The 16,085-nt window shown below is 48.0% G+C and overlaps 1 protein-coding gene across 1 annotated transcript; it reads left to right on the top strand.

The window, feature by feature from the left end:
- Positions 1 to 1,092: 1,092 nt before the first annotated feature.
- LOC308231480 (aquaporin-7-like) lies at positions 1,093 to 10,762 on the top strand (the record flags this gene model as incomplete). Its single annotated transcript, XM_080636963.1, has 6 exons — positions 1,093 to 1,194; positions 4,763 to 4,889; positions 6,861 to 6,998; positions 7,755 to 7,873; positions 9,521 to 9,738; positions 10,603 to 10,762. Exons 1-6 carry the CDS (start codon positions 1,105 to 1,107, stop codon positions 10,760 to 10,762), a joined length of 852 nt encoding a protein of 283 aa, XP_080493089.1. The 5' UTR covers positions 1,093 to 1,104.
- Positions 10,763 to 16,085: the final 5,323 nt, after the last annotated feature.

Genomic DNA, 16,085 nt, shown 5'->3' with positions numbered 1-16,085 from the left:
CCTAGGTTCCTCCATACATCTGCTAAGTGTCCTATGGGGGGAAGAAAAGCTCACGAACATTTGCAATGCATTAGTGCAGAGGGAGACAACGCCAGGGGCAGTAGGAGCAGAGCACTGCATTCCCATCAGGGAAGCTGCTTGTAGCTCCTCCAGAGCTGTGCATTGTGTCCTCTCCAGGGCCACACTGAGAAGGTGCAGCGGGTTGAGGGGAAGGTGAATAAAACCAGCAAGGAACCAGACAAGGCTCACAGGAAGAGGTCTTGAGTGTTCATGGGTTTAATGTTTCAGTGATTAAGCAAATGTATTAAAACCTCTTCACAGTGGAGAGGTAAGAGCACGCGGTGAGCAGGGAGATAAGCAGAGGGAATCAGGAGATGGAGGATTAATCAGGACAGTGAGGGCTCAGCTCTGGCAGACAGACGTGATTGAAGGTCTCTGGGACAATTGCCGAGAAGGGTGTTTCCTTGCACCAGATGAAAGGACAGACCAGGGTGGGCATCAGGGAGGCTCTGCACTAGAGTGAGCAGACACAGGTACAGCAAGAATAAATATTCAGCTGGGAGCGACACTCAAGGCATTGTGCTCTTCCCAACTGCGGATAGTGGTGCACATCAGCTCTAGGGAGAGCATCCTTTCCAAAGACTGGACATCCAAATATCCTGCAAAGCTCAAGCAAATAGTCCTAATCTCACCTGTTATAACAAAAAATGGTACCAAACCACCAGCCAGTGGGTTACAATGCAGAGCAGAGCCAAAATTCCTGCTTAGTACCTGTGGGAAAGATTACAGAGAAAGACAGGCTTTAGGAACACACCAAGGTTATTTACAGCTCCACTGCCCTGGAGATAGGCTGCTCCTGTTTGCAAAGCCTGGTAGCAGAAGTACTGCATCCTCACCCTATAGTTTTAGAAGGATGGCATTTGTGTGTGGGAAGACTTTGAAGCTATCTGCTTGTTTATTGGCTTGTTCATCGTTAACCAAATGAACGAAGGTGTCTGGGGGTGAAGGGAGGGTGCCAAGTTTCAAAGGGTACTTGGCTCAGAGCAACAAGTGTACTGTCACAACAGGAGCTGCTGTGGCTGCAGGCTGGAGCCAGAGAGCAAAATGATGGAGAAGATTCAGAAGGCACTCACGATTCGAAGTGTCATCATCAGGGAGATGCTGGCAGAAGCACTGGGGATGTACATCCTCATGGTAAGGAAGGGATGGGCCCAGATGTGCATGTGCATGTGTGTGTGTGTGTGCAGGGAGGGTGAGAGGGTAAGTGTTTAGCAGCTGTAAGGTCAATGGTGTCCTATCACATCCTCAGGGTTGCTCAGCATCTGGTTGCTAATGCTCACCCTTCTGCTCTGGCGGGGTGCAGCTTCCCACCAGGAAGACATCTGCCTAAACCTTATGGAGGAAAAAAGCAGTGTGGAGGGTGGGAGGTTGCCACTGGGCCTCTGTGAAGTAACTGGGGATAGAATCATAGAATTGCTTGGAAATAGATTGGAAAAGACCTTTAAGGTCATTGAGCCCAACCATTAACTCAGCACTACCAAGTCTACCACTAAACCATATCCCCAAGGGCCACATCTGCACATCTTTTAAATGGGATGGTGATTCCACCACTGCCCTGTGCAACCTGTTCCAACGCTTGACAACCCTTTTGGTGAAGAAATTTTCCCTAACATCCAACCCAAACCTTCCCTGGCACAGCTTGAGGCCATTCCCCCTTATCCTATCACTTGTTACTTGGGAGAAGAGACCAACCCCACCTCAGTCCATCCTCCTTTCAGGCAGTTGTAGAGAGCGATAAGGTGCCCCTGAGCCTTCTCTTCTTCAGAACAACCCCTCCCAGGTCCCTCAGCCATTCCCCATCACACTTGTGCTCCAGACCCTTCACCAGCTCCATTGCCCTTCTCTGGCCACTCCATTGTTTCAGCTCTCTGAAAACAGTTCTCTGAATAAAAGGAGGGGAAATCTGGGAATGAGACCAAAGAGCAGAGTCTGGTCAGATGGGGCAACATAATGCTTGTGCCAACCCCCTGAGAGATCCCATGCAGTGAATTGAGGCTTTTCTACCTGCTGTGCCATACGCAATGGTGTGGCTGGAGGGTCCCACACAGATCTGGGGAGCAGATCCCAACTCCTCTATCACTGACAGCCTCTGTGAAATGTGAGCAGCATTCATCTGTCTTCCTCTTGTGGTTGCCAGGGTAATGAATACCTGTGATACTCTCTGGAGCCACAACCCACCATTACAGCATGCTTTACAGCTGTAATTACCAGCTGTAAAGCATGCTAGGATTCCACTTTTGGTTTTCTTATGCTGGCAGATGGATAGTGTTCATCCATATCATACAGAAACTCACCCCTTGCCTGACAGATCTATTTCATGCAGAGAAAGAGACGTGGTTTTGAGCTCTTGGGCTGCTTCAGAGGTGTTTGGTGAGCGGGTGAGGAAGGCTTTGCAGTCAGAATTGACCTGTGGCTGGGGTGCAGTGCCCACTAGGACCAGAGCCTTCATGTGTTGGACCAACACATACAAATGACATCCTCCCTCTGAAAAGCTCCAGAAGCTGTCTGTGCCAACTTACTATACCTGGGCTTAGCCTGGGCTGGAACACTTTGACTGGACAGAGGCAGGCAAGGCAGGGCTGGGAATAGCCCCAAAAACTTGTACTTGGAGATTTGCACAGGTGGAAGATGAGGTTTCTGTGAGCATGGGGGCCTTCTGACACTGCTGACAGATAAAGGTGCTTGTTTTCATGGGCAACGACTGCACATGCAAAGGATGCTTGCATTTTATCACACGCTATTGCACATCCAGCTCTTTGAAGTGCAGCCCTACTGCACAGGTAGCTTTGCACACATTGGAAGTCAGAGCACAGACGTGTGGCTCCTCAGGAGGAGCTGAGTAAACCATTCTCCTTTCCATCCCCTTTGCTTTTTGGTGGTAGAAGTTCCCAGGTGATAAGGAACCAGTTCAGAGGTGTCCTGCTTGAGCTGTCTCTGGAAAGAAGCATGAGGAGGAGTCTTTTCCCTGTGCTCTGACAGCCAAAGGCAGATTTTGTAGCCTGCAGCTCACATTGGCTCTTCTTTCACTGATCCCTTCAAGGGAATAAAGTAGGAAGAGGGACACTACACATGGACCCCTATCATGCGCTGGCAACAAATAGCATCCAGCATTCAGATGTAGCATCCAGCAGCCCCAGGGCCCTCAGTGCAGCCAGGAATGTGCTGGATGCATTTCCATGATGCCTGGATGTGTGTTCTTTGGAGAACAGTGCCCAGCCCAGGCTTCTTACTTTAACGGGCAGGCAGTGTTCACAAAGGAGGGAACCAGGCAGCAGCAGTAAACAGCAGAAGAAGTAGGGAGGCAGGGAAATAAACAGGGTATTTTGGAACTGTGAGAATAGAGGAAGAGACCAAAGGCTTGGATCTGTGTTGAAATACACATATTTCTGGATATTGGTGTTCAGCCATGTCTCCTGCCCTATGCCCCTGTCTCTGCACCTCCACGCTGTCCTACAAAACCTACAAATGCATTACACATTTGGCTTCTCTTGGATGTGGCTTTGGAAAGTCACAGATGAGTAGGCAGAGTTTTTGTAAGGCTTTTTCAGATCCCAAACAGTGTTTTTGGGGGCTTTTGGTGGTTTTTGCTGAGGCAAACCGAGAGGGGCTCACACAGAGAGTGTGCTCTATGTATGCGAGAGAATTAAGAATAGTGTCTCTGAGGAGCGGCGGTGATGTCTGAAAGGGAAGAGGGAGAGTGGATGTATGAGATGAAATCTGGATCTAGGCAGAGCAGGCAGAAAAGATCACAGTCAGAAAGGACAGAGTACAAGTTTAGATGCTGGAGAACATAAAGACATTTTTGTCTCGGAGGGACATGCCACTCTGGATAAACAGCAGTGTAGTTCAAGAAGCAGGATACACTCTCCAATTGCCAAGTGGTTTGTGAGGCAGAGACCTCAAGAGAAGCTTTGTCCTTCTCCAGATTTCAGTGTAAAAGCTGTGCAAAGAACTGATTTTTCCACCCTCTGACCACATTTAAAAAGTGAAATAGATTTAATTTCAGGCCAGAGCAATTTCTTGAATACGCCTTTTCCTGCTGGAAAGTGTTTACTTTGCTTCTTACATTTTTTTCCTGGTTCCCCTTTAGTCACTAAAAAAATATTGAAACTTTGGCTGTTTTCAAACCGAATGTGTATGTGTTGAAAGGAAAAGTCAAAACGGAATTTCCTTCCTTGTTTTTTTTGCTGGGGTAAGTTACAGAATTAGAGTTGAGTTTGGCGAACAGCTCTGTGCTGCCAAACCACGTTCTTAGTGAACAAATGGCACAGCAGGGAAAGAAGACAAAAAGAGTTTGCCCACTGTCCTTCCACCCATCATGGGCACTGTCTGCTGATGGTCAATGGTGACGCTTCCCTGGCTCATGAACCTGGTTTCAGGCACAGACGCCCTTACAGTGGCTGTGTGAGTGACCCCTCTTGAGCCCCGGATCTCAAAGTGTGGGTTTGGGGTTAGTCTCCCCGTAGCCAATGATGACTAGAGTGCCTGTTTCAGTGTGATGGGCACCAGTGAGGAATAACCCATCTACTGTTTCAGTTTGTGCAGGGGAGGCTCATTCTTCATCTCCTGACAACGAGCACCTTAGAGTCTTCCTGTCTTGAGTTTATTAAAATTGCAGAAAAAATAGCAAAGAAGCTCAGTCCACCACAGCAATGAAGCTACTTTTAACAGTCCTTTCTCTCTTTCTTTTTCCATGCTGTAGGTCTTTGGCTTGTCTTCCGTGGCACAAGTGGTATTAGGGAGACAAAACTTTGGGCAGTATCTGAACATCAATTTGGCATTTGGCATTGGCGTTACCTTGGGCATCCATGCAGCTGGAGGAATCTCTGGTGAGCAGGAGACTTGAGTCTGGGACATCTCTGTGTCCCATACAGGCCACATGCATCAGGGGCAGCAGGAGTGGGATGTGAAGGGGTGGGTGATGGCATGGCAAGGTGGCATAGTGACCTCACCTGAAGGAAGGGCAGTCCTAGGATCCCCAAGCAAGAAGAGCAGAGCAAGTCTGGTGACCATAACCAGGATCAGCCTCATGACCCAGTGACCACAGCCAAGTCCGCAGGGGGCAGACAGGTCCAAGCTCAAGCCAAGGTGTCCCGATAGTGCAGCAAGGTCAGAAGAAGGGAACAAGGCAGGCACAGCATACCTATGGAATTGTGACCCCAAACCCATGTCCTGAGCTGAGACCAGGGCAAACAAGACAGGGTTAGTGGCAGATGTTCAGCCATTCCCTCCTGCTGTAGTCAGCAGAGCTAGGTTTCAGTAGTGCCCCCGTTAGTCACATGGGATATAGCATCACGGCCCAAGGAGACAAGGAGGTCTGAAAGCACGCTGGCGATGGGGAAGTAAATAATTTATTGCAAAGGAGAGCTTACTGCTGATGTTGCAACAAGGAATGGTATGCAAATTTTCTCCTTATCATCCACATCCATGGGCACACACCCCGCAAGAGCTCAGGAGGTGGTGCTTCGGGGCCATGGGGTGGTATCTCTCACATGACAAGAACATTACCTTTGCCTTGTGGAATTTCTGCATTTATTTGCACCAAGAGAAGAGATTAAGGGCTCTAGAGGCCAGAAAATTAAAGCAAGTCCTTGCTTTTGAACTGTTGTAGCAGAGAGATGTCCAAAGCTGGGGCTAGGAAGGGAAAATTTGTCCATGCAAGCAGTCAGCACATGGTCTCTCTGTCCTTTTGGAGCTGGTGGGGACACCCTGGGGAAAGTGGGCTGAGAAAAGCAGGTCCCTGCAGTTCCAGGTGATGTTTGAGATGGAGGGATTGGAGGTGGAAGGAAGGGTCTCAGATCAGCCATCAAGAATCTGGTTCCAAAGCCAGTTTCAGGGCTGCCTCTCACTGTAATATGGCATCATTTATGTCACAAGATGCTTCTAATGATCTCTGAAATAGCTGGTCATGCTGGCAAAGGATCGAAGAAAAAGGGACCTCCCCCCGTGTCAGTGGTGGCAGTACGTGCACTTTCACTTCAGTCTGTCCTGCACTTTGATGAGGTGCTGTGTGTCTGGATGTTACCCCTTTCTGAGTCTAGAGTCAGAGATGGCCACTAAGGCTGGAACATCTATTGGCCCACAGAGTTTACACCTATCAGGCAGGAAAAGCAAATATTTCCTTTGGACTCATGGGGAGACGAGGCCCAAAGAACAAATGTAGCTTACACTGAGGGCACCATTGGATACCAACCTGCTCCATAGAAAGTGCCTTCTCTAAACAGGGATGTAAAGAAATACAGTCCAAGATTACAAACTCTGCAAGGGAAGGACAGAGTGTGCTTCACATTAGTGGGAGCAACCATGGTTTGGGCAGGTTTGACCATCCTTGTAACCCCCTTCTCAATGCAGTGATATCTAACAGCTAACCTGAGCCCCTGCAGCTCCCATCAGCTGGGATGCTCAGCTTTGCCAGGATGAGACCCTCTCTTGCAGTTGTTTGGAATAAGATTTGCCTTATCTACCTGCAGCCATATAAAAGATGGGTGATGAGTCTAAGTTCTGGGCTCTCCTTAAGCTGAATAGGGAGAAACTTATATAGAGAGGTGTCTGTGAGGTGAGATGACCCACTCTCTGAAGGCTGCCTGTGGTCTACAGAGCTTTCAGAAGACTAAAGCTCATAGCTCTCTGTCTCACATCATTCAGTTGCCCAGGGAAAGCAGGTCAGTTTCGAGGGACCCTGCCCTGACAGGGTCTTGGTGTCCTGGATCAACATCTGAGTGGTTGCTGTGGGGTGTGGGACATGCTCCAAAACAGCTGTGTCAGGGTTGAGGCCAGTTTCTTTTGCTGTGACTTTGCAGGAGCTCATCTGAATGCTGCCATCACCATCACACACTGCATTCTAGGAAACCTGCCTTGGATAAAGCTCCCAGTTTATGTGATCGGCCAGTTCCTGGGCTCCTTTACAGCAGCAGCCACCGTCTTTGGCATCTACTATGGTACGGTTGTGTGTTTTATCTCTGGCTTTGCTCTGCACATCATTTCAGTCTTAACTCATAGTGTGTCAGTAAGACTTCCTTTTGCAGTACCCAGTGTGAGAAGGGTGAGCTTCTGGCATGTGGGACAGACCTTCATAGCTCCAGGCAAGAGCAAGGCCCAGATATCTGTGGGAAGGATGAGAAGTTCTTGGAGAACACAGCTCCTTTTTGCTCACAGTATTCCCAGTACCAAAACCTGTCCTCAGCTCAAGGCCAGGAGCTGCATTTTGTCAGCATTTTGTTTCCAAGAGTCTGCAAGTCTTACATACATGGAACTCAGCATGGAACTCATACATTCAGCCCTAATACATGGAACTACCATGTATTAGGCGCAGATGGAGCTCTGGGGGACTCTGCTGGTCCGTGTATAACAGTACAGCAGACATCCGTGGTTTTGAGTTGTGAGGGACACACCACTCACTGGCTCCAGCACGTCTCAGTCTCTGAGGGGCAGGGGATGGAGGCATCCAGAGCATCCAGCCTACCTCAGGCTCCCAGAGCAGGCGCATGGAGCTGGTAGGTTTAAGGAAGCAATTGCAGACCAAAGTCTGCAGGTGGCAAATATCAGTGAGAGCATGCCCTGCTTGGGGTGTGCCACCTCCACCATATCTCCCATTGCCTCTATTCCTCTTGGTGTGGACGCCTGCTCCAATGCGTGGACTCACGTATGTGCCATGATGAATTCTGCTAACTCCTCTAATTCCCATTTCTCCTTAGATGCTCTGTACGACTACTCCAAGGGGAACTTCACAGTGACAGGACCAACTGCCACAGCATCCATCTTCTCCACTTACCCTGCTCCCTATATGTCCTTGCCTGGGAGCTTCTTCACAGAGGTCAGTGGGGACTGCTGGGATGTGCTGGGCAAGGCGGGTGGTGACAGTGTGAGTGCCAGAGACAGTGTGCAGACACAATCACAACCTCTACTCCAAGGAGTCCAACCTTCAGAGCAGGTGCCTGACAGGTAGGATGAAAGGTACCTTGGTGGCTGAGCAAGCCTAAAAGGTAATGTCTGCAGGCTTGGTCTCAGTGCCATCCAAACACCTTCCCTGCATGCAGCCCAGGCAATGGGAAGCTGAGCTGTATCAGGAAGCATCTCCTTTGGTCTCTGTGCAATTCTTTGAACTGTTCTTCCCCTTTCTGGATCCTACACATGCTCTGTTCTCCTGGGCAGCTCTGCCTGCTGCCCTTCACCAGTACAGAGCACCCAGGGCTGCCTTCACATAGAATCACAGGATGGCCAGGGTTGTACAGGACCCTAAGATCATTCAGTTCCAACCCCTTGCCATGGGCAGGGATGTCTCACACTAGGCCATGCTGCCCAAGGCTCTGTCCAACCTGGCCTTGAACACTGCCAGGGATGGAGCATTTACCGCTTCTTTGGGCAGCCTGTGCCAGTGCCTCACCACCCTCACAGCAAAAAACTTCTTCCTTATATTTAACCTGAACTTTCCCTGTTTTAGTTTAAACCCATTACCAATTGTCCTATCACTATAGTCCCTGACAAACAGTCCATCTCCAGCATCCTTGTACGCTTCCTTCAGACCACAGGCTGTCTGGATTGAACCTCTGGGGTTTGAACAGTCCAATTCAGACCATGTACAGTTGATTCCCAGCACACAACACAATGTCCAGATGCCCAGAAATAAGAACGGGATGCTTCAGTAGACATGGAGCACTGGAGAAGAAAGATTCACTCCCAATTCAAATCTGAGGAAGCCTGTGCTTGTCTCTGACAAAATTCTTGCCTGGGTATGATGAGGACGGCAGTGAGAGCTGGATAGCCTACAGGTGGGATGGCTCAGCCTCCCATAGAGCATGCAGTGTCCTTGCTACACGAGAAAGCAAATGACAGTGACAAGAGCTGCAGAGTTTCTGCTTCTGCTGGCAACTCTGCAAGCAGTCCCAGGCTCTCCTGCTGCATCTTCTGAAGCAGAAAAAGACAGGAACCACCTGTATTCAAACAACAGTTCCTGACATCTTGGGCATTACAGATCTACAACTTCCAGCTATGTACTGTCACAAAAGGGAGATTCAGTGTCCTAGAGGAGAATCTAGTATCTGCTTTTAGTCCTGAAAGGGCTGATGCAACAGGCTATATAAAACATCACTCCCTCTAGGGAGGAACGGATTTGTCTTCTTAGCAGTCTGTTATGGGTCTGCCTCTGTCAGATAAAATGTACTTAAAATAACATATGTCCCTAACTTGAAAGGTGGAGGGAGAGGACAGTGCTGAGAAGTTTGTATCAGTCCTAGGGCATTTTTGGTGATGAGGTGGAGGTATTGCTGCTGGGAAATGAGTCAAGAATTTTCTTCCATCCACCTGTGAGGCGGGAATAAGAACAAAGTCCTCCCTGCCTTGATCAGAGCATGAATGTTGCCTGCTCTTCCAATCTGTGAAGTCTCTCCCTCTCTGCTGAGGATGGTCCTTCTGCATTGCCCATTCTCCCTTCTGAGCTGTTGTTCCTTTTGTGCTCCTGCAGTTTCTAGCAACAATGATGCTGCACCTGGGCATTCTGATCATCCAGGACGAGAAAAACAACAGGGCCCTGAAAGGCACGGAGGCCCTGCTCACCGGTATCCTTGTCCTGGGCATTGGCATGGGGATGGGGATGAACACAGGCTATGCCATAAACCCCTCCCGGGATCTGCCCCCAAGGATCTTCACGGCAATTGCTGGCTGGGGAACTGATGTCTTCACGTGAGTGACCCTCTTTGCTTTTACACTGCTCAGCTTGTCATGAGAGCAGATAAGCCCAAGATAGAATGGCCACAAAGCCTTTTTCTTTGGGTCAAGTGATGATTGTATCAGTGCAGAGTGCATCCTCCATTCTCAGACAGCAAAAGTTGTGCATAGAGGAGGCTGGTGCATTATGTGCACAAAAATCAGGGCACACTAATTCTCCAGCATGGGATTCATCTTGAAATTTGGACACCTCAATTTGGGCAACAAACTGGCCACCTCTTAGCTGGAGGTCTAGGTAGTTATATCACAGTGAATGGAAAGCCAGAGACTGATTCAGGTCACATGAAAGCAGGTACTTACAGATGGATTACTGAATAGCTCTCTTAAATTTAGATGTCTGAATCTGGAGATGAAACCCTGCCTTCCCCTGCTTAGCAATGGTGCCATGCTATGGCTTTTCCCATGGTTGAGGGCATTAGCAGAGTCTCCTGACCATTAGTTTAATTAAATTTCCAGAAAATAAGTGTAAGAGCTTGGTAAAGGAGGTGTCAATGTTATTGGAAATGGGGAGGGAAAAGAGGTGTGTGTTTGTGACTGTCTGATAGTCATGCTCATCAGGATCACACAGACCATTTCTCCAGTACAGCAAGAAACCTGCAGACAGTGCACCAACACTTTCCGAGGTTGATGGGGAAAATGACCCTCCCTACAGCAGTTATCCTGGTGGGTAGAGAATGTGTCTAAGCCAGCTATAGGGCCCAGTATGTGAAGTGGGACTAGACACCTCTGCTCACAGAGCTCACTCCTGCCCTTGCAGCCATTCAGTGGCAGGGCAGTGGTTCCAATCTGCCTCACTGCCTCTCCTCTGTTTCATTTTAGGGCTGGACACCACTGGTGGTGGGTCCCAATCACAGCACCAATTCTGGGAAGCCTGACTGGCGTTTTCATCCACAAAATCTTCATTGATTTTCACAATGTACCTGTCATGGGATGTGGGAATCAGAAAGGACAGACAGCAGTGGAGGTTTCTACATTGTGATGGCCACATGCTCCAAAGAAATGACTTGACATCAAAGCCTACACGGATGTACTGACAGTCAAAGGGTAAACAAGTAGGTAAGGGCATGTGCAATAATGCTGCCAGAGCACACCAGTTCTTTACCCTGCTGGTGGAGAAATGTGGGACTAGTCTTCAATAAACTGTCTGAGCAGACAAACTGGGTCTCTAACACACTGGGCAGACCTGTGTAGGGCTAGACCTGTTTGTGACCTGAAGAAATTATTCAGTCTCCCTGTGTAAACATCTACCAAAGATAAAATGGTTTGGGTTGGAAGGGACCTTAAAGATCATCCAGTTCCAACCCCCGGTCATGGACAGGGACACTTTCCACTAGATCAAAATACATTACATAAAAGCAGCAGAAACAGATTAATTAACTTAAAAGAAATTTTGATCTGGAATATTCTTTGGTAAGAGGTAAATACTGATGGATCAGGGGCTTAAGCTTGCTTCCATTTGATAAACCCTAACAAACGCCTGTTTTAGCAGAGCACAAAGAGCAAGGATAGTCTGAAATACAGACCTGAACTTGATTTTTTTTTGTTTTGTGGTTGTTTTTGATTTTTCCTTTCTGATTTGAACAATCAGGAAGCATCAAAAAATCAGTAAACTAAACCACAAAGTTTCCTGATTTCTGGCACCGCTCTAATGGAACATGTTGGTGTCGTGGAAATATGTGTGCTACCAACAGGCTGGACTTTAACTACCACCATAAAATGATTCAGACCCAAATGCTCAATTAACAAAAAACTCAATTAACAAAACTGAAGCCCTTTTCCCCACTCTGAATGCATAAGAAATGTGGGAAGAGGCTGCCCTGTTCCTGAAGGAATTCTGCCACCTCCATCTGAATGAGGAAGTAGACCTGCAGAAGCCTTCCACGACTGAGGCATCAGAAAAAAAAGCAAAATAGTATCAGAAGCTTCCTGTCACCAGCAGGGTAACAAGAGTCTTAACTTTCCTAGGCAATGCTTAAGCAAGTATGGTATGTATGTCAAGCACATGACTGCAGTTCTGGGGTGCTATGAACACACAATATGGGGATCTCCGTAAGTAGGAAGTGACAGAATACCACTACTGCACAGAATTCCAGAAAATGGCATTTACTGGCTTAAATAATCATTCACATCTCATTACTAATATAGTAGGACCAGATAGATCTATAATAAGATAGACTATAATAGATCTATAATAAGACAGACTATAATAGGCTGGACCAGATGATCCTTGAGGTCCTTTCCAACCTGGTATTGAATAATTCTATTAAAAGGACCATGAATTTGGCATGGGGTGGCGTGGTAGGTAGTGTCATCTCTGCTTCCTTTTTGAGCTGACCTTATGTTAGTAGAGCAGCTACCACAGACCACCTGGCACAAGATGCACGTCAGCTTCAGAGGGCTGAGGAATATTAGAGGATTTCCTCTCACGTGGGGGTGGCAGAGAGCAGCAAGGCGATGCAGAAACTCCACTTGGACAGTGCTGGAAACCAAGCAAAGCATGGCAGAGCTGGGGCTGATGGCTGCAGACTTTGAACACTGAGTGCAGGACAGGGGTGTGTTGAACAGCTGTCAAACAGCTGAGTCTTTCGGTCTATGTGAACTAAACTGGGAACTTCAGAGCAGTTTAGGATGGGATTAACTAAAAGACACTGTAATCCATCTCTTCTCAGTAAGATTGTCCACTGCATTAGAAAAAACCCAACAAACCAATCCAGCCTGTGCCCTGCTTTTACCATACATCCTTGTACGTGTGCTCCCCAAAGCAACTTTAAATACCCAGTCACTCTGGAGGAAAATATTAAATTCTTTATTAAAATACTAAGAAGCACTTACAGGCTTCCTCTTTCTGACGGCCATACAAATACTTGTGAAAGCATCACAATGTCCCTGTGAGGTAGGTTTGTATTATGTAATTATGTGACTGTTTCACAAATAAAAGATGATACTGTTTAAATAACTGATGCTTACTTGAAGATGATGACTTTGATTTCCCTGCTTAGGCACAAAACGTGTGGGTGGTTACCATGTGTTTCCAGCACACCTAAGAAGACAGAATAGCACAGAAAAGTAATGGAAACCTTCAGGTGTAAATAAAAACCAGTACTGGATGGGTTAAAGTGCGGTTCTATCCTGGCAACTTAGACTATTAAAACAGCATCAGGGTCTTCTAAGGCTGTAGGATCTCAGTGTGCCCAGGTCAGATCCTGCCTAGTTGAAAAGTGACAAAGGCTGTTTGAATGGTCAACTTTGCAAATGAATGCGTGACAAACCAAGGGGTCCTCCTGGCTTATGGGACTCTCAACATCACTGACCCAGTGTTTCAGCAATTCCTACAGGAGGAGAAATCAGAGACAGTGAGGGATCTTGCAGCTTCTGGCTACCTTTGGGCATATTGGGAAGGACATCACACAGACTTGACTTTCTGAAAAGATATGGCACAAAGGCCAAAAAGGAAAAGTGTGAGGTACTTAATACTGCCTTTGCCTCAGTCTTTAGTAGTCACACCAGCCACCCTCAGGGTACTTAGATCCCTGAGCTGAATGTCAGAGATGATGAGCTGATTGAAGTCCCCATAATTCAGGAAGAAATGGTTAGCAACCTCTTGTTCCACTTAGATGTACACAAGTCTATGGGACTGGATGGGTTACACCGAAGAATGATGAAGGAACTGACAGAGGAGTTTGCCAAGCCACTCTCCATCACGTATCAGTAGTCCTGGTCTAGTCTAGCAGTCTGGTCTCTAGCAGTCCTCTGGGCAGGTCCCAGAGGATTTGAGGTTGGCCAATGTGACACCTCTCTACAAAAAGAGCAGGAAGACCCTGGAAATTCCAGGTCTGTCAGCCTGAGCTCAGTACTGGGGAAGGTCACAGAGCAGATGATCCTGAGTGAGATCATAAAGCACATGTGGGAAAATGGAGCTATCAGGCCCAGTCAGCAGGGGCTAATGAAGGGCACGTCCTGCTTGACCAACCTGATCTCCTTCCACAATAAGGGGACCAGCCTGGTTGATGAGGGAAAGGCTGTAGACATTGTCAATTTGGATTTAGTAAAGCATTCAACACTGTCCCCCACAGCATTCTCCTGGAGAAACTGGCTGCTCATGGCCTGGATAGGTGAATTCTCTGCTGGGCTGGAAACTGGCTGGATGGCTGAGCCCAAAAGAATGGTGGTAAATGGCGTCACATCTACTGGGCGACTGCTCACTAGTGGTGTCCCTCAGGGCTCAGTGTTAGGACCAGTGTTAATATCTTCACTGATGCTCTGGATGAGGGGACTGAGTGCACCCTCAGTAAATTTGCAGATGACACCAACTTGGGTGACAGTGTTTATCTGCTGGAGGGTAGGATGCTCTGCACAGGGATCTGCACAGGCTGGATCCATGGGCTGTGGTCAATGGTATGAGGTACAACAAGGCAAAGTGCTGGCCCATGCACACAACCCCATGCACTGCCCCAGGCTTGCGGCAGAGTGACTGGAAAGCTGCTCAGTGGAAAAGAACCTGGGGCTGCTGATTGACGGAGCTGAACATGAGCAGCTTGTGCCCAGGCAGCCAAGAAGGCAACAGCATCCTGGCCTGTATCAGCAATAGTGTGGCAGCAGGGCCAGGGCCGTGATCATCCCCCTGCACTGGGCACTGGTGAGGCCGCACCTTGAATCCTGTGTTCAGTGCTGGGCCCCTCACTACAAGAGAGAGTGCTTGAGTGGGGCCAGAGAAGGGCAACGGAGCTGGTGAAGGGTCTGGAGCACAAGTGTGATGGGGAACAGCTGAGGGACCTGGGGGGGTTTAGTCTGGAGAAGAGAAGGCTCAGGGGGACCTTACTGCTCTCTACAACTACCTGACAGGAGGATGGAGTGAGGTGGACATCAATCTCTTTTCCCAGGTAACAAGTGATAGGACAAGAGGAAACAGCCTCAAGCTGTGCCAGGGAAGGTTTAGATTGGATATTAGGAACAAATTCTTCACCAAGAGGGTGATGAGACATTGGAACAGGCTGCGCAGGGCAGCGGTGGAGTCGCCATCCCTGAAAGTGTTCAAAAACCATGTAGATGAGACCCTCAGTGACATGGTTTAGAGGTGGTCTTAGCAGTCCTGAGGTAATGGTTGGACTTGATTTTAAAAGTCTTTTCCAACCTAGTTGATTCTATGATTCTATGATTCTAAGTGGTCTGGGCTGTATAGCAAGCAACTAGGCCAGTGCAGAGACATGGAAGCCCAAGGTCTCTTTGAACCATGACTCTGAGGGCAGAAACTGGAAGGAGCATGGGGAAATGCAGAGTTTGATTCTGTTAGAAGCAGAAGATATTTCTTTGTTCAGTGGGTTCCAGCCTAATCCACAGCATGCAAGGTCAGGACAGGTTTCTTTCAAAGGAGATGGCAGAAAATATCTGCATGCACTGTATTTCAGCAAGGCGTGGTTTAAAACCCAGTCAGCCACGCAGCCTCTCTCTGACTCCCCACCTTTCTTCCCTCCCCCGCCCCCCACTCCCAGAGGGACAGGAAGGAGAATCAAAACAATGTAACTCCCACGGGTTGAGATAAGAGCAGTCCAGTAACTAAGGTATAACACAAATCACTACTGCTACCACCAATAATAATAATGATAAGAGAAATAACAAGGGAAGAGAATACGAGACCACCCGTTGATACACAGCCCGACTGAGCAGTGAACCAGCCCTTCGGGTAACTCCCAGTTACATCCTGGGCATGACGTGCTGTGGTATGGAATACCTCTTCGGCTAGCTTGGGTAAGGTGTCCTGTCTCTGCTTCCTTCCCGCTTCCCCTCCTCCCTGGCAAGAGGATGAGACTCAGAAAGTCCTTGGTCAGACTAAACATTACTGAGCAGCAACTAAAACCATCGGAGTTATCAGCGGTGTTCCCAGGCTGAAAGTCAAAAACACAGCACTGCACCAGCTACTAAGAAAGAGAAAAAATGACCGCTACTGCTGAACCCAGAACAGTCTATTAAAGTAATGGTGACTTACATCTGTTTTCATTTTACTGCTGTAGTTGTACAAAAACAAAAGCTTCCCTATACAGCAGTGACATCAACGGCTTCTTCATGCCCTCTGGAAAGTACATGCTGCAAGTACCAGAAGGAAATTAAATCAATGTCTCATGTTTTTTTCTCCCAGTCTCAAGGAACTGCATCCCTCCCATGTAAAGTACATTGTGGCTTTATTTCATGCAAATGCTGCAATGTGTTTTCCATGGGCACATCTATTAATGCACAAGGAACTCCATCTGAACCATTGACTCTGAATCAGAGAATGTCAAAGCTTGTTGCAAATGCTGTCCAGGGTC

Source organism: Psittacula echo, assembly GCF_963264785.1.
Source record: "Psittacula echo genome assembly, chromosome: Z".
NCBI lineage: Eukaryota > Metazoa > Chordata > Aves > Psittaciformes > Psittacidae > Psittacula > Psittacula echo.
This window is presented reverse-complemented; position numbering and strand designations above follow the sequence as displayed.